Source organism: Plecotus auritus (assembly GCF_963455305.1).
Source record: "Plecotus auritus genome assembly, chromosome: 8".
Taxonomy (NCBI): Eukaryota; Metazoa; Chordata; class Mammalia; order Chiroptera; family Vespertilionidae; genus Plecotus; species Plecotus auritus.
In genome coordinates, this window is record NC_137782.1 from 152936163 (window position 1) to 152956111 (window position 19949).

At 37.4% G+C, this 19949-nt stretch overlaps 1 protein-coding gene across 4 annotated transcripts in view; it reads right to left on the reverse strand.

Moving 5' to 3' along the window:
- The window catches only part of MTA3 (metastasis associated 1 family member 3), a 138396-nt gene that overhangs the window by 70300 nt on the left and 48147 nt on the right, over nt 1-19949 (reverse strand). For all 4 annotated transcript variants that reach the window (XR_013961480.1, XR_013961481.1, XM_080685256.1 and 1 more), the window contains exons 6-8: nt 17080-17197; nt 8300-8402; nt 6157-6256 (exon numbers count right to left, since the gene is read on the reverse strand). Coding sequence is in view for 2 of the 4 variants with exons in the window: in XM_080685256.1 (XP_080541382.1) it covers nt 6157-6256; nt 8300-8402; nt 17080-17197 (321 nt within the window). In the remaining 2 variants the exon portion in view is untranslated. The remainder of the gene's footprint in view (nt 1-6156; nt 6257-8299; nt 8403-17079; nt 17198-19949) is intronic.

Sequence of the window (19949 nt, forward strand, 5' to 3'; positions counted from 1 at the left end):
TCTCCATCTCAAGGTCTGTTTCCCAGGAACCCAACCTGTATCATGTAACATTATTCTGATGACAGCTAACTGATACACATAATAGTCAATCAGTTGATTTTGATTTTCTGTATTGTGTGTCTATTTATTTTTGTTCTTTACTATTTTCTTTGTTTTATATTTCTCTGGGTTTACTCTGGTATTCTTATTCCAGACTTTTAAGACCAATTTTTAACCCACTAATTTTATTAGTCTACTTAATCAATATTTAAAATTATAAATACTATAACTACAATACAATAGTCAGATTCAGGAAATGAATATTGCTATAGTACCATTATGTAATCTAAAGGCTTTAGTCCGGTTTGCTAGCTGTCTCAGTAACGTCCTTTATAACAAAAGAAAAAAATGTTTTCTGGTTTAAGGTCTACTTGAGAACCATTTATTGCATTTAGTAGTCATATCTCTTCAATTTACTTCAATCCTGAAGGAACAGTTCCTTGTTCTTTCTGTCTTTCATAATCGTGGCATTTTGAAAAGTACAGGCCATTATCATTGTTGTTGTTATTATTATTATTGAATGTTCCTCAATTTGGGTTGTGGTTGTAATTAAAATAAGATTTTGTCCAACTTAAGATCATTTTGGTCAGTTATGTCAGTCTAGAACAGTGGTCGACAAACTGCGGCTTGCGAGCCACATGCGGCTCGTGAGCTGCGGTTTGCCACTCTGTTGACTAATGAGTTTGCCGACCAATGGTCTAGGAGATTTTTCCTAAGTTTCAAATTTATCAACAGTTACTTACTTACTTACTTACTTACTTATTTATTTGATTTCAGAGAGGAAGGGGAAGGGAGAGAGAGACAGAAACATCAGTGATGAGGGAGAATAACTGATCTGCTACCTCTTGCATGCCACACACCGGGGGTTGAGCCCGCAACTTAGGCATGTGCACTGACGGGTAATTGAACCAGGCCACGCCCCCCACCAGTGCACAAATCCTGTGTGTGTGTGTGTGTGTGTGTGTGTGTGTGTGTGTGTGTGTGTGAGAGAGAGAGAGAGAGAGAGAGAGAGAGAGAGAGAGAGAGAGAGAGAGAGAGAGAGAAAGAGAGAGAATGATAAAGAAAATGTACTAAATGTTAACGTTTGGGGAGCTGGGTGAAGGAAATACAGGAAATCTCAGTACTACTTTTATATTATCTCAAAATACAAAGATAAGTTTTAAAAACTATAAACCCACACCTTCATTTACTCACACTTATAAATCCACATCTCTTAACCACTAACCCTAGACAAAGAACTTAAAACAATTTTCATTATATTTCTCCACAGCTCAGATCTACAGTGATTTTTCTGATGCTTCTTAAATTCACGGGAGAAAAAGTAGAGTGAAAGGTTACATATACCAAAAAGAAAAAGTAATTTAAGCTTAAATTTGAAAGAAGAAGATTGATAAATAAACCTTAACACACACAAACAATTCTCTGAGGACAATTTGTAGTATTTCTAAGCTCATTTAGTATCATTTTAATGATAATCAGACAAAAAGAAGTGTGCGTAATGTAGAATATTATTGCCTTAATGAAGTATTTAGAAGGAAAATTTCATGTTGCATATTTTTTACTGTAATGATAGTCCATTAGTTCTAATTGTACAGCTTTGCTTATGAGATGTTACTCATAAGCAAATTGACTTTTTAAAAAATTATATGAATTCTCACTTTATCAATTTTATATTCATTTTGAAGACTAAATTTCTGATTTACTAGTAAGTTAATGCCTAAAATGTTAACCAAAAGATTTATATATTCTGCTGAGTACAATTTCTTTAAATAATGTGATGACTGTGATTTTCAAGCTCTCTTCAAATCTCCAGTATACTCAAGGTCCTAAATGAAAAGTATGATTTGAATAGGACTCACAAATAGAGAATCACACACAAGATTGATGGCTACCATTTTTATAAAGGTTAATATCTGATGACTAAAATTATTATTGGTTAAATCAACTTCCTCTTTTTTCTAAGTTTTTCTTGATGGGAAATTTTTTACTATAAAAATTATACCTTGTTGTAAGGAGAAATTATAGAGTGACATTCTTGTAACAATCATACTAAAACGTGTGGTTAATCATGGCCTAATGACCATATTCAAATGTGATAATGTACTACAATGACAGTAAAAATGGCATCACAAAGTCCCTTATAATGCTACAAAATCAGAAGTAAAGGAGACTCATCATTGTCGTCGTCATCATCATCATCATCATCATCATCATCTCAACAATAATAACTAATATTTATTGAGCTCTTACATGGTATCAGACACTACTCTAAATTATTTACAAGGATTATCTCATTTAATCCTCAAGCTGATGCTGCATAGTAACTCAGAGACAGACCCTTCTGGAAGCTGGAGAAAGGGTGCCAAAGGTCTTGTTCAGGACATTGAGACATTGCCTGCTTTCTCTCCCAGTGAGGACAGGGCCTGAAATGGGGTTTCAAGAGGCATAAAAGCCCAGTGTTTGTGAACACTACCTTAAGTAAAGGATATAAACTGTTGATTCTAATTTCTTCTGGAATGTTGATGGAAGCTCAAAAAGACTTGTGACACAACTATAAATCAGATATCTTCCATCCAGTCTGGATAGCCAATGTCACAGAGAGTTCTCTGCCCCTCAGGGAACCCAGGGCCCAGGAAAATCAGCCCTAAGGTATGTTCTGGAGAGCTACTACAGTTCCATCAAGTTCTATATGCTTGAACACACTTATTAGCAACTTACAGAGGTATGTCTATAATACCTCTTCTTGTCAGACCATAACCCCTGAAGCAGGGTGGATAGGTTGTATTGTTATTTCCATTGCTGATGATGAAACAGACACAGGGAGGTTAAGTCACTTGCATAAGACTATATGGATCATAAGCTACAGTTCCAGGGGAGGAAAACCATAGAATCATAAAAGTGTATCCATTTGCATACAGTTCCAGGGGAGGAAAACCATAGAATCATAAAAGGGTATCCATTTGCATAAGTCAGACCATTATTCACAACAGCCAAAGGTATAAGCAATCCAAGTTTTTATTGATGGGTGAGTGGATAAACAAAATGTGATGCACACATACAATGCAATATTATTATTTAGCCTTAAAAAGGAAAGAAATGCTGGCACATACTACAAAATGGATGAAACTTAACTAAATGACATTAACTAAGTGAAATAAGCAAGTCATGAAAGGGCAAATAATATATGGTTCCACTTATATGAGGTATCTACAATAGTCAAATTCATAGAGACAAGAAGTAAAATTATGGTTGCCAAGGGCTAGGGAACAGGCAATGGGGAGTTACTATTTAATGTGTACAGAGTTTCAGTTGATGAAAAGTTCTGTAGATGGTTAGTGCTGATGGCTGGTTGTACAACAATGTGGCTACTTAATGCCAGAGAACAGTATACTTACAAATGGTTAAAATGATAAATTTTACTGCTATGTTGTATATATTTTACTACAATTTTTAATCAAGTTTTTCCTACTTAAATCTTTGTATGACTCCTGGTCTTCAGATTGTGTGTATAGCTCTGATGATACAATATTAGAATTCAAATATATATCATCTTAGTGATGAGATGCACTCAGTAAAAGATTACAACAATGGAATAGAAATAATATACTCCAATGACTTATTTTTTTAAAAATCTGTCCCAGAAATAGAAATTAAGTTGTTCATTCTCAAATATTTACTGAACACCCAGTGTACTAGTATATGCCAGGGAAAATGTTTGTTGCTAGGGATTCAACGATGAGGAAAAACAGATACAGTCATACATTAATGAATATTACAAGGTGACATTACGAGGTGGGGAATGGGAAGGAGAAAACAGACTTTAAGCAGATAATACGAAAATGAGTGTTTAATTATAAACAACTAACATGGAGGAACATAGTTGGTTCTCTGCATGAGCACATCACAAAGTAGCCTGCCCCAGACTGACGGATTAGACAAGATTTGAAAAAAGACCGAGTTACCTAGGTGGGGCTATGAGAGTATTCAGGTAAAGAGAACTGGACAGGCAAAGGTCCTGTAACAGGAGGCAAACCCTGGAACCAAAGGAAGGATGCAGCCTGGCTAGAGCCCAGAGGACACCGAGGAAAGTGTGGGTAAGGGACTGGAGAAACAGGCCAGACAAAATCCCCTAGTCTTGTCGGGTGGTGGTGGTTGTTTTTTTACCCTAAATGCAATCAAAAGCCACTGAAAGGATATAAGATGGGAGACATCAAAGTTGCATTTTTAAAAGATCACACATAATATCGGAATCAGAGAGGTTTCAGGATAAAATTTCCTCCCTACTAAATCAACATATCCTGACCTTTCCCAGAATCAGACTTAGCACTGGGAGACCTAAGTTTCTAGTCCTGATTCTGTCACTAATTAAATGTGAATCTTTATATAAGTTACCTCACCATTATCTCCAATACAGTCTATCCCAGACAACTTCTAAAGCCCCAAACAACTCAAAAAATTCTTTTTCTGGGATTCTACCTTCCAAATTGTTTAGTCCTCAGAGTCCAGGCAAAAGAGAAATCCAGTACCTACACAATTGCCTATTCTCTGAGACTGAGGCTTTGCCCCAGCCATACCTCCCTAACAATGTACATGGCACTCCGCCCTCCAGCCACATGGGTGTAGACGACAGGAAGTAACAGGCTAGCACATCCACCAACTACTACTTACTAACCACCTCAAGGTTTACTTGGTTCTAAGGAATTTTGTTTCCTCAAAGGGGTAGAGGAAAGGTCAATGTAGTTATTGTTGTAAACTGATGATTTTTTCCTTTGCATATTGTACAAAGTACACTTTCCTTTCCTTTCTTTTTTTTCACTTTACTTTTTAATGAAACGAAGGTGAAATCTATGAAGCCTCCATGGCTTCAATACTCTAATAATTATAAATCTTATTATATGCCTTAGACAAGCAGTGTTTGAAATTCACAGTCTAGCTATGAGGAAGTTAGACCTAGCAATCTGCTAGTAGATTAAGTACCTGCTCCTAAAAAACTACGGGAGATTTGACAAGTGGCATACATTGATTGTCTTGGATAAATGGATGTGTCAGGTTAGGAGTGCTGAAAGCTCATTTGCAGTCCTCACAGGAAAAGCCACAAGAAAACCACCTGACAGGCTATCCAGGTTCTTGCAGTTCCCCAACCCTGCCCTCTCTGTACAGGGAGGTCTTCAGATGCATGGTCTGGTCACCTGATGGAGAAAGGTACTACCTGCTCTCTCACAGGCCTGCAAACACTGAAAGAAAAGAAAGACCTTGACTCTCCAAATTCAGCTGAATGATAAATCAATTTTCAATTAAAGGCACAAAACAACTTAGCCTTTCACATGTTCTTTTTGGAAAACAATCAGCAAAACTCATGTCATCAACATATTAATAATCAATTTTTAACCAGCCCCACTCATTTTTCTAGAAATGCCTCAGGATCTTATATTTTAACATCAAAGTGGAAGGCCTGACACAGCTGGGCAAACGGCATTAAAGATGCAGATCAAGGCATCTGAAATAACAAAAGGCGATTTCTTCCTGCTTTCGCAACTTCTAAAAGATGTCAATTTCATGGCACCAAAAACATAATTTCAACACAAGAACAACATATAGAAAGAGTCCAAGTAAAGCTGAACTTAGAGTAGGTAGAGCAGGAAACCAAGGCATTTAAATGTTGTAGATGTTCTTCAGTGCTGCCTAATCCAAGATAGATAACAATAATAATATTTAAATCCAAGCCATTTTAGCGAGAATGAAACAGAAGACTAATCTGGTAGCGATAACTCCTCAGTAGGAATCAAGAACAGATCCAAATCCTATCTCTGAAACCAGTTGTATAAAGGACCAAAACAGAATTTCCTGAGCCTCTGAGTATACTTCTGCTAAAAAAAAATAAATAACTATTATAGTAATAAATAATTTAGGATATTAGATGTACTATAAAAGTGACCTCCAGACTGCTAAATACTAAAGAAAACAAAAAAGATGAAAACACTGGAGGATGTGAAAGTACCTGCCTAGAAGGAACATAATAGCCAAGATATGCTCTCATGTCTACAACACTGCTATTTTGGCTTTAAAATTAAACAAGTAGCAGAAGAAAGAACCCTAAAATTTCAAAAAGCATCTTACCAGGGTGATGTCTCGAGAAGCTGCAGCTGCGCTCATATGCAAACTCGGCTGCCGTACAGAACTGCTGCAATCAAGGGCTCGAGCAAATGTCCCAACAGCACTAAATAAACCACAAAAACAAAGAGAGAAAATCAAGACACTGTTTTTTTATATATATTTAAAGAAACACATTTTGGTAGTGAATGAAAAATCAAGTTCTTGGATGTTTGAAAATCAAGTACCAAATAAAAATAGTATTTTCTATAAAATTTAAGAATTGACAAGCCAATTTACCATATATGAGTCATTACCATTAAATTAAGAAAAAGTAGGTTGTGAGGCATAAAGGAGCGAAAGATCTATTTTGAAACGCCACAGAGTAAACAATTTGGCATTCAAATGTGCTAAAAAACGAGAAGTAAATTAGCTAGAATTCAACTATTACTGCAAAGCAATTTCTGACCCCCTTTTTTAGCCCAAATTGTGAAATCCCAGTAACATTTTTCCTTGAAATATAGTCAACCTCTTCTTATGAGGCCTCAATATGTATATTTCCATTTTAAAGAATTACCACACTGATTATCATATGATTTAGAAAGACTTCCCACATGTAATGAACCCTAACTTTAAGAAATAAAGCATGAAACGACAATGACTTGCTCCTTGTCTAGCTCTCTTTTAAACATGTTAGCTGAGAAAAGGTTTTTAAAATGTTGTAATTAAAATATAACACGTGAACAAAAAAGTACACATTGTATAGCTATGCAGTTATGGCAAAGTGAATGCATCCATGTCACCAATATCCAGGGTCAAGAAACAGAAGATGACAGCACCCTACAACACTACTACTCCCTCTCTCCCTCTTCCTCCAAAAGAACCACTATCCTGGATTCTAACACTACACTACAGGTTCATTTTACTCATTTGGAAACTTAAATAGAACCAAATACTATGTACTCCTTTTGTGTCCATCACTTTTTGTTCAAAGTTATGTTTGTGGATTCACACATGCTAGCCGTAGCTGTGTTCATTCATTCTCCTTGCTGTGGCGCATCCTCTGCATGATGCTCCCCCCACCTCCCACCACTCTACTGATGTTGGATATTTGTTTCCAGTTTGGATAGTGATATTCATGCCATCTGCATATGGGTCTTCTGGTTAGATGATAGCAGTTTACCAAAACAGCTATACCAACTCATACTCCCACCAGTAGGATGAGGGAGAAATAGAGGGAGGGAGGGAGACAGACACTGATGTGAGAGAAAAACATTGATTGGTTGCCCTCGCTACCCTCCCCAAAAGGGATCAAACCTACAACCCAGGTATATGTCCTGAGCAGGAATCGAACTGGCAACCTTTTGGTACACTGGTTGACACTTAACCAACTGAGCCACTCTGGCCAGGCTCAATATTATTTTTGAGATTTCTCTCTTTGCTACATATAGCTCTAATTCATTCATTTTAATTGTTGTAAAGTAATATTCCATTTTAAGTATTACTGCTTGCTGATGTACTTTTAGGTTTTTTCCAATTTTTCTATTACAATGCTATGATAACCTCATTTCCCTTCTGCTTTGCTCTTGATTCATGGGTTGACACTCAACTACTGAGCCACATCAGCTAGGCAAACATCAATCACTTTTATAAGTAAAAAAATAAAAATAAACTTCTAACCCATTCATTTTATCAAGAAAAAAGGAAAAGAGGTCAGGTAGAGAGGAAGGAAGCCAGTTTGGCAGCCAGGCTGAGAGCTCTCAAAGGAAAGCCGTATGCTGAGCAGTGGGCCTTCCCCAAGCATGGGTGCAGGTAAGAGGAATTTGAGGCATGCATTATTCCTGACATATGAATAATCACTGCTTTAAATTAAAGACATGGGATTTTAGGAGTTGAATTTCCTCTTTATACTTTTGTGCAGTGCTTACATTTTTATGAGGTGTGTGTATTTTTTTAATCTATAAAATTTAATAAATCTTTTTCATTTTTAAGACAGTAACTAATGATAATAAACCATTTTATTTAGGAAGTGGTTTGATATATATTAGGCTTTCTTACATAATTAGAAAAAATACAACCAATGAAAAAAGCAGAATACAAAGAAAAGATAATATGTATAAATTATTTTATAGAGAGAAAAGATATTTTCACTCAATAGTGTCATACTCACCGTGCTACAACTAAAAACTGGTCAATCTGTCGATCTGTAAGTGGGCTATTTGGGTCCCAGACTTTAACTTCCAATTTTGACTGTTCCCTCTCATCTGATTCTCCTGTCCGAGAGCAAAGAAAATGGAGTCTTATTACCAATAAGGCACATACACTGTCACATATGACTGATGACTGCGGTAACCACAGCATTAAAAATGTAAGGTAAGTTTGTTTATGGTTTTTTTGGTAGATTCTTTCAGACAGCAAATGTAGAATACTTTGTAAAGTGAACACTGATAAAGATGCAACCACACCATATGGTATTTTCATTTGTCATTAACATGTATTTCCTGAAATACATGTTAACGACATGTATTTATATCCTTTGGCTAAAGGATATAAAAACAAAAAAGCACTCCTGCAGAAAGATGCTTGAACTATGATAAAACTTACACATAAATACCTATGCTACAAATGAAAAAAACAAAAAACAACCCTAGATGTCATAAGAGACATACAGATATGGCTGTAAAGCTCCAAAGATTAGAGAAATCATTTCAGGCTAGTTAGGGAGTGAGGTCATGCAGGAGGTGGCATTTCTGCTAAGAACTAAAAGGTAAAAGAGTCCAATGGCAGAAGAACAGGACATAAGACTCAGAAAGGAACATGAGCAAAGTCAGGGGGCTTCCAATGTGATAGAAAAGTAGTTTGTTTCATCAGGAGTACATTAAGGGGAATCAGGGGAGATAGCTAAGGAAGTGGACTATGAACAAAGTTTCCTGCATTATCTCAGTCTTCTTTCTGATAATGCAGGAAACTTTGTTTTAGAAATAGCTCACAAGGAGATATAACCTTCAGGCAGGACTCAATGTGAGGACAAAGGGTAGTAATGGGAAACAGATTTGGGAGTTGACTGAAGTTTTGATTTACAGCTATGGATTTCCTATCAGGCTAGGAACTGGTTTGGCTTTGTTTTGCTTTTGAATCACTCCATCTACAAAATCAGGCAATGCCTTCCACTGACTGACATACTATGAAGCTAAACATCCCTGACAAGCTCAGGCTATGGGCTTCTAATGTGTTCAGTCCTGGTATAGGAGCAAGTAAGCATCAATGGCTCAAACAGAGAAAGAAAGAGGACAGAATTCTACCTGTAGTTTCCTAAGTCAACCACTGCTGTCAGGTTGAGGACTTGCCCATCCTGCCCCTGTTCAAAGGCAGATAACCAGAGAGCCAATCGCCACCCCCAACATAAAGAAACGCAAGCAGGGCAGATTATCATAAATGGAGGAGGAAAGTAAGATTATTTTGGATTCAACATATAATAACATTTATTTAACAGTTTGATCACTTCTTTACAATTAAAAAAAACTTTTAAGAAGCTCTTGAATAACCTTATTTGGAATCTATATAACTAAATTCTCAGCTAAGTGTCAGGAGTAATCCTTGGAATGGTCTTGGTAACTGTAGTATGAGCCAGAGACTGGACCAAGATGAATTCCATGCTCTACTCCTGTTCATTCCAGTCATCACAATAATCTTACTTTCCTCCTCCATTTATGATAATCTGCTCAAGTCCCTTCATCCAGTACATGAAGCTCTCCCTAATACCTGAATTCCCACTGAATGTATTTACCAACTGTATGTATTGTGTATTAGCATCCTATTTTGGCACCAAGGACAAAGGTCAGTCAATCCTTTGTCTCCTTAAACCCTGGACTAATGCTTCCTCCACTGAGATATAAATCATGTGTACAGTTTCAACAAAATAAAAAATGGAATTCAGGGTGCAGATGTTTTTGAACACAGGGAAATACCTTCATAAACCCCTTCATCTATAATTCCAAGATTCCCCATAGTTGGGTGTGTGTTTTTTCAATTACAATTTACTTTTAGTATTTTGCATTGGTTTCATGTGTATAATATAGTGTTTAGACAGCCATATAGTTTTAACATAGTAGAAAGTGCCACAGATTTTGAGGCCACTAAATCAGCCACTACTTGCACTAGAGGAAGACATTTCTGTAGAATGTCCATCTTTTTTTTTCTTAAGCTCTCTGTGAGAATACATGCTTTCCTGATCGTGGGAGAAAGTCTTAGATGAACTGACCCAACTTCCACATCATATGACATTTTCCTACTTACCTACTGCGCATGAGCTAATTCAAGGTCTTAAAGCATATGTTGCAGCAGAGAGACTAAACTAATGTAACTTGTTAACTCTCAAAGATAGAGACCTGCCAAAACCGGTTTGGCTCGGTGGATAGAGCATCAGCCTGCGGACTGAAAGGTCCCAGGTTCGATTCCAGTCAAGGGCACATAACTTGGTTGCGGGCACATCCCCAGTAGGAGGTGTGCAGGAGGCAGCTGATCGATGTTTCTCTCTCATCGATGTTTCTAGCTCTCTATCCCTCTTCCTTCCTCTCTGTAAAAAATCAATAAAATATATTTAAAAAAAAAAAAAAAGATAGAGACCTCCTGAAGTTCTCAAACACTGACAAGAGTATTGAACTAGTAGCAGCAGACAGTGGTGACCAGGGGAAAAGCAACTGTAGTAGCTAACAATGAGTGTTGAGAGCTGCGCTAAATAAATTACTTCATTTGGTCATCACAACACTATTATACAGGATGGAGCAAACATAGGTTTAATTGTTCGTGTGGAAAATAATACAATAGTTAATAAATAATAATATAAGAATAAGCTTTTTCACACACTCACAACTGTAGACCTACTTTTGACCCCCTATATATGTACATACATTATTCCCTTTTGAAAGGGGAAGAAATGGTAACTTAGAGGCGATGAACAGTTTTTCCAAGGTTATTCAGCTAAAACATAGCCAGCCAGGTTTTACCCAAACCTGTGAATCCACTCATTGTAGTTTAATAATTTAATGTTATTATACTTGTTAGCAGTCACAATTTTAATTTAATATGTAAATAGATTTCTTTCTTAAATGTTCAGTGTTATAACACAATGAATTAATAATTTAAAAATTTGCACATTATAATATATTTTTCTACAGAAAATTCTCTAGGTGCTTTATTCAAACTCAATAAAGATTTAAAATCTCAAAGAACCCTTTACCTTCCTTTGCAAATTACATACCAATCCAGATATTCAGGAGTTTGTAAGATGGTGAGCAGTCATAAATGAATTTCAAAACTCTAAAGTCACAAAAAGATTTATTCCCTAACAAGACAAATGCCACAACAATATCTTAGAATCCATCAAGATATGTTCACAAAGAATGTAAGCCTGTAATATATTCTGGCATGGTGCTGATGTTGCCACCTCCTTAGGATGTTAATTCAATAATATATAATATATTATATATTATATGGTGCTGATGTTGAATATATTATTATATATTCAACATCGGCACCATGCCAGAATATATTATTAAATAATAATTTAATAATAATTTAGTGCAAACTGGAATCTGGCCACTGATCAAATGTACCCACTCATGAGCATCCAAGTAAATATCTGTTCTTTTTCTAAAAAATGTTTTTATTGATTTTAGAGAGAGGGGAAGGGAGAAGGAGAAAGAGAAACATCAATGACATCGATCAGCTGCTTCCCACATGCACCCCAACTGGGGATGGAGCCCACAACCTGGGCAAGTGCCCTGAGAGGCAATCGAACCAGTGACCTTTCGATGCACAGGTTGACGCTCAACCAACCAAACAAGCCACACCAGCCAGGGCCATAAATATCCTTTCTTGAATATGATGTTTTCTACTGTTTAATTTCCCTGCAAACAGGGAAACTAGCTATATATGGAAGTTTCTATAATGACAATGTCCATATTTTTCAAGTGTGGTTTAACCATTGGCATACCTATTTGCAGCCCAACACACCTCCCTTGACAAAATATTAATTAGAAAAAAGAAAGGAGTTCTTTTATCTACTAGTAATTGACTATTTATAACTGAAAAGAAACATTTAGTATATGCTAAATGCTTTAAGCTGAAATAAGAATCTGAAGTGACTTCTTCAATTATATGAAAAATATGGTGGTTTTCTTTGTTAAAGCTGAATACTTACAAATAAAGCCAATAAATTATACACTTAAAAATAAGCTTACCAAGTAATGCACAAAATCTCCATGACTAAATCTACATATTTTTTTAACTCCCACAAGACCCAAAAATGGCCTGAACAAAGGGCAAGACATCCTTGTTTCTGATTAAGATGTTTTAACCTCATCAAAATGTCTGTTCTCCTTAAAATAACTTAAAAATTAACTGCAACCCCAATTAAAATAGGAAGATTGTTATTTTTCCTCTCTGGTGTTTGTCAAGCTGATAATCAAACTCATTTCAAAAAATGATACAGGGACTAGCCTCACCAGATATTAACACATATCTCAAAGTCTCTATAATTACAACAGTGAGTTACTAGAGCAGAAACAGACAAATAGTGGAACAGAACAGAAACCTCAAAAGCAGACCCACATACCGCTCAATATTATGAAATGATCAATCACCTTCCAAAGTAATATATAATGTTAATACAACTTCAATCAGAATCCTAATAAATCTGGAAGAGAAGAAATTGACAAATTGATGATAAACTACCACAGTAAGGGGAAAAAAATCTTAAGAGATGAGACCTCTCCACTAAGAAAATTTAAAAAACAATAAGGGAAAACTTGCCCTGTCATAAAACATATAATAAAAGATAGATAAAATAAACTTGGATCTCTAACACATAAAACTTTGCTTGGAATATCCTATATAATAAAACCCTAATATGCAAATCGAACGGCGGAACAACTGGTCGCTATGACACGCACTGACCACCAGGGGGGCAGACGCTCAATGCAGGAGCTGCCCCCTGGTGGTCAGTGAGCTCCCACAGGGGGAGCACCACTCAGCCAGAAGCTGGGCTCACGGCTGGCCAGCACAGCCCTAAGGACCCCTCGGGGGATGTTCGAGTGCCAGCTTAGGCCTGCTCAGGGGATGTCTGACTGCCGGCTTAGGCCCACTCCTTGCAGCCTAAGCCGGCAGTCGGACATCCACCAAAGGGTCCCAGACTGCGAGAGGGCGCAGGCCGAGCTGAGGGACCCCTTCCATCCTCCAGTGCACAGATGTTGTGCACCAGGCCTCTAGTACTTTTATAGGTCTCTATAGAATATGTAGGTAACAGTCTGGAGAATATGTTAATTTAATAACAGTAGTTAACAGTGACTTAGAAAGGATGATTTGAGGTATTACTACTTTTGTTTCCAGTGTAATTGCATCATTATCTATCACAATTCCTATTATTTTCAATAAAATAATTTTAAGATTTAAAAAAAATAGGCAGAAGCAAAGAGAATGTAGTGGAGGCCTTTTGTTATGCTATGTTACAAAGGGATTTGATCCTAAGTACTTCTAACTGTGCAAATTTCATTTGGGTATTTTGACTACGTATTGAAGAGGTGAAATTCTAAGAAATGTGAAGTACTGAACAGCAGCTTTCAACTTGTAGCAGAATCCTAAGGTTCCCTAGGGCACCTTAGGAGATTTAATAGGGCTTTCTCCCCCCCACCTCACCCATAATTACCTAATTTTTCTTATATTATTTAAGGTCATGTTGTGTAATATTTCATTTAAAGAAAGGTTCTAGTGCCTAAATAAAGTTTGTAAGAAGACTATCAGGAGAAACATTATATTAAAGGCAATTAATATTTGTTAATGAGCTCTAAGATCTATTTTATTAGTGGACATTGAGTCACATTTTCTAAATACAAAGAATGCCTTTGTCAGATAACTGGTGTAACTCTCCCAATGCCACAGCTGTCTAAAATCGTTCCTCTTACTTAGAAGAACCTCAAGTCCATTTTGAGAAGGACTATAGAGTAAATTATTGCATTTTATGTATTATTGTTTCCTAAAATAATATTTTTTAAAATTGTAAGCTAGGTGGATATATTTTGCAAATTATATCACTCTAACTAGACTTTTGGTTTTCAGGGGCAAATATTATATTTAAATAGTTTTTGGATAAATGGGAACTCGTGATATTGTATGACCTGATTTTTCTGCCCATTGTTACTTAAAAATCCCAGCTTCATTCCTTTGTTCAGCATGTATATTTACATGAGCAATACACAAAATTTCTAGACTTTTTAAATACCTAGGCTTATGCTCAGTCCTCAAGGGAGAACCACACAATCAATGACTCGGGCAGTACAAAATTGTAAAAGTCAAATAATAAAAATAGCATTAAGGATTACATGAGCATCAGGTCTGCACAGTTTGAAGAAGGGAGAGATCAGAGTTCAGGGAGTAATAAGGGGCAGCCCAGCATATGTAGGACTTGGGCTGGGTACCTGTACACACATGAGCACTAAGGATGTTCCTGGCTTTTGGCCTGTGCACAGATGAATTTACTAAACTATCTCACTAGGAGCATATATACATTTGTCAAAAACTCACAGAACTGTACACTAAAAAGGGTGAAATGTACTTACAACGTATAAATTATACCTTAATTACAACAAGGAAAAAGCCCACCTATAAATGACTACCTAGAAGATATGCTGGCATTTTGTAAAAATTTCAAACACACGTGCCCTATGATTTAGCAATTGCACTTTTAGGAACGTATTTTCCAGTTATATCCAGAGTACAAAATTATCCATTATACCATTACAGCACTATGTGTAACATTTTAAAATCAAGTATTTTTTAATAATAATTTAGTGAACACTAAATGATGTAAGTCTAGTATCAAACATTAAGGACTATAAATATCCAAAAATTGTTTCTGGGAGACAAGCTGGTTTGCACAAATCAGAATGTGAGTAAATGCTATCTCCCAGCCTATAATAAATTGATATAGTCCAGTTAAAAAAACACATGTCCAGCCGAAACCGGTTTGGCTCAGTGGATAGAGCGTCGGCCTGCGGACTGAAGGGTTCCGGGTTTGATTCCGGTCAGGGGCAGGTACCTTGGTTGCGGGCACATCCCCAGTGGGGAGTGTGCGGGAGGCAGCTGATCGATGTTTCTCTCTCATCAATGTTTCTATCTCTCTATCCCTCTCCCTTCCTCTCTGTAAAAAAATTAATAAAATATATATTTAAAAAAAAAAAAAAAAAACACATGTCCCAACACAGTTGAATACAGACACAGCATTCTGTTCTCCAAGCTTAATCATTACTGACTGACCTTTCCTGGTATTGAAGTTCATGAAAATGCGGAAGTCTGCGGTCTGCATTATTCTCAGCCATCCCACCTACCCACCACTGACATCAATGTGTCCTATGGTTCACAAACTCTATCCTGAGTACCTGTTGATCTAACTTTTCTGCATACATATTCTAGAAGGAAGGCAAGGTAGAGAGAAGAACCTATGGAAGAGCTCATATGCTTTAATAATCAGAGGGCAAAAATAAAAGTGGAGGCCTTTCTGTGAATTATGCTAATCACACAGGTCTTAAAGAAAAAGACTAATAAATTCTAAACCTCTATATGACAAAAAATAAAATAAAATATATTTACATCACTGTAAAAATGTTTTAAAAATAAAATAATGAAGTGGGGAGGGGTGCTTACAATAGTCGTAGACAAAGGACAAATACTTTTGTTATTTGTTTACCTTTAACATTCAAAGAACTGCTGCCAGTACATAAAAGGTATATAACCAAGGAGAAAATGCACAAGGAATTTACAGAAGGGCTAAAGATAACTAAGACAAACATTATCTCAAATTCTAAATCTTTTTTTAAATTAAGATAACGAGAATTCAAAATATGAAGGGGGAAAATATCCCTCATAATCACAGTGTTGCTGAAAGCATCTGGTTCTTTCATTTATAACTTAATACAGTATTTTTGAATGGCAAAGAAGCATTTTCAATATCTAAAATGTACATACCATTTCACTTCCAAGGAGTTATGCTTGAAAACTATTTATACAGCATAAATATATGTATAGCTTTTCTAACAGCATCATTTGTAATGACAAAAAAAAAAATCCTAAACATCTAAAAGTCTATCAACAGGAGACTGGAAAAGGAAATTACCATACCTCTATGCAAATGTGAGAACTAACTGTACAGTCACTAAAAAGAATAGTCACTCATGGGAAAAGATGCTAAAGATACACTGCTAACTGAAAGAAGCAGTTGCAAAAACAATGTGCAACCTGCCACTGCACATGCACCATTCCTGGGTGAAGTATAAGCCAAAGTGGGAACAAAATAAACATACCCTATTTGATCAGAGTAATTGAACATAGGTTTGAAATGAAGGAAAGGGGATGACGTTCATTTTCTATGTTATACATTTCTTTATTTTGTGTTTCATTTTTTAATGTAAGAATGTTTTACTTTTGAAATCAGAAAATGAAAGTTTTGAAGTATGCAGTTATAATATATGTTTTGCTAGGAAGATGTTTTTAAAATACAAAGCTTGGAATCTCTTTGTTACATTAAGCTACCCAGCTCAGCCAAAATCTCCACCAAAATGTAGCTGTTCACTAGATTTCATGGCCTCCTCCTATAGAGGAGGATCTCAAGGCACGAGCATGCCACATTAAAACACAAATTCAACAATATGAATGTTCTTACATTTGCCCTTTAAAAAAAAGAGAAAACAGCCAAAACACTCATAAAAATGTAAAATCAAAAATGAATAACTGATTAAATAAATTATTATCCCTTGCTTTTTTCTGCAATTCTAAAATTGGAAGAACCCTTTTAAACTTTAGCCTAAAAGTTGTTTCTCCCATCTGAGAAAACCAATGTTTGAGTTTTGAGATACAATATATGTTCTCATAGTACTTGAAAACCAAAGAAAAACATACCTTCTGAGAGCATTTCTGGAATGTCTGCTTGATATCTAGGTCCCACTCTGATTTCACCTTTGTCAGCTAATAGTGTTTTCACAGAGGGGTCATAGACCAATGAGTAGAAAAAGGTATCCTGGAAAAAAAGACAGAAAATATCTAGGTAAACTTTTTATAAAACAATAAATCCAATGTCATAATCATGAAACCACAAAACTTCAGAGAGTATATAAAATTTCACTTTGATGAATAAAATCATAAATGTTTAAGGAGAACATGAAATTATTGTCATTATGAAATACAGTATAATATTAAATCAAGCCAAAACAAATAGCTTAGAAAAAAGTATATTATAAAGATTTATTATTTGTTCTAGTCTAAAAGAAAACCATTTAACTGCTCTAAAACAAGATTTTGAAAAGCTAGCAAAGATAAGCCATGTAAATCAAAGGTAAGACACCTAAAATAAAGTAATTATTTAAACCTCCAAAGCCCACACTAAACAATATGGATGCCTTCATAGATAATAGGCACTCTTATTTTTCGAGTGTCCATCTGCATTTTATTAAAATATTAAAATGTAAACACACCCACATTAAATAAACCATAGAAGAGCTGAGCTTTTATACAGTTCACTAAAGTGTCACACTGTAAACATTTAATTAAACATTTATTAATTATAATTCTGTAGTTCTCCTTTAAATTCTGAAGCATTCATATGTATACATAGGTAGGTATATTAACATACATACATACCACCACCACCAGCACACCCACCTGACTATCCGTGGTCCCATAAAATGCAATAGAGCCCTAGTTACTGAGCCTAATAGATAAGAAGACCCAGCCACCAGTCCTTTGCTGAATTCTGGCCATCTGAACCAGTAAAGCCTTGTCCCTGCCTTCGGCTATGATTCTGAGGGTCACCTACTGCATGAACCTCTCTATTATATCCTGGAAGGGCCCATCATTATCATCAGCACTTTACCAAGACCCAGCCAAGCAAATTGCAAATAAGAGTCAGATGATAAAGCTTTCTCCTTTCAAGGTCTTAAAGGCTGTGATAATGGGAAAGGAGAAAACCAAAAAGGAGATACCAAGAAATTCTGCAGTGTTTTAATCATGCTTCACTGTCAAAAAAGATTAAACAGTAAAACTGTTCAAAAGTCACACCATTATGTGACAATCTATGCAAGTAAAAAATGCTATCTAAGGAAAAGAAAAAATCTGCAGATTATATAAATCTGTTTAATAGATTGGGGGGGCAGGGGGCAAGGACAGACAGTACATAATCAGAGTTGTTATTCCTTTATTTTTTTAAGACAGGAGCAACAAAGAATGTTACTAGGTAACTAAAGCTGTTACCACTGGCTCACCATCAGCTTTAAAAGTAGAGGCACTTCAGGTCACTTTTAGTCTGTAAAATGTTAGTATAGTATTCCATAAAAACAAGACTTTGTGCCCTGGCCAGTGTGACTCAGTTAGTTGGGCATCATCCTGTAACCAGAAGGTTGCTGGTTCCATTTCCAGTCCGGGTGTGTATGGGAGGCAACCAATTGATGTTTTTCTCTCACGTTGATGTTTCTCTCTCTCTCCCTCTCTCTAAAATCAATGAAATTGAGTAAGATTTTTTAAAAAAATTTTGTAAAAGTTTCCTTCAAGGGGAGAAACCAAGATGGTGGCATAGGTAAGCACCTAAACTGCTGCCTCGCACAACAATTTCAAAACTACAACTAAAAGACAGAACGGACACCATCCAGAACCACAGGAAACCTGGCTGAGTGAAAATTCTACAACTAGAAGGAAAGAGAAAAGCTCACAGAGAATTGGAGGTACGGCAAAGGGTCTTTGTGCGCGCAGAGAGGAAGGGCAGCTGAGAGCCTGGCTGACTTTCTCTGGCAGAAGGGGGAAGAAAGCCCCCGACCACACTGAACCCCAGTTCTGACTGCACTGAACCCCAGTCCCGGGCGAAACCCCATGGACCCAGGCTCATACAGGGGGAGTCTGGACTGTCAGGTAGAGAGAAAGGCACCCAGATACTCGGAGACCCGGGGGAGACCCGGGGGAGCCCCGGCAGGCAGGGTTCTGGAGGCGCGCGCGCCAGTGTGCACAAAGGCTGCGGAGGTTGCCACAGGCTTTCCCTAGCAGAAGGGAGTTAGAAGCTCCTGACTGCACTGAACCCCAATTCTGACTGCACTGAACCCCAGTTCCAGGCGAGCCCCTGGGGACCCGCGCTCTTACGGGGGCGAAATCTGGACTCTCGGGCGGAGACTCAGGAGCCGGGGAAGGCAGAGGTCTGCAGGCGCACGCATGCCAGTGCGCACAAAGGCTGCGGAGGTTGCCACAGGCTTTCCCTAGTGGAAGGGAGTCAGAAGCTCCTGACTGCACTGAGCCCCAGTTCTGACTGCACTGAACCCCAGTTCCAGGCGAGCCCCTGGGGACCCACGCTCTTGTGGGGGGAATCTGGACTCTCGGGCGGAGACTCAGGAGCCGGGGAAGGCAGAGGTCTAAAGGCGCGCGCAAGCACGCGCGCGCAAGGGCAAGGCTGACTGGAAGCCAAGACTGTCTGCTCCGCCCTGAGACTCCACCCCATCCAAGCTGAGCACAGAGGCTATTGCAATTTGGCAAGTCTAATCCTATAAGGCTGTCTCCAGCACCGAACTTCTGCCAGCGTAGACACAGCTGATCCTTACAGCCAACTGGCCTGGAGGTCAATTCCTCCCAGTGATACCAACAACAATCAAGACTTAACTACAACAAGGCTGTACACACAGTCCACAAAGGGGTGCACCAAGAGTGTCCACCTCAGGTTAACTGGGGAGGCCGACCCACTGGGTCATATAGGAAACCTAGCACACAAATCTACCCTACCAACTCAGGGAAGCAGT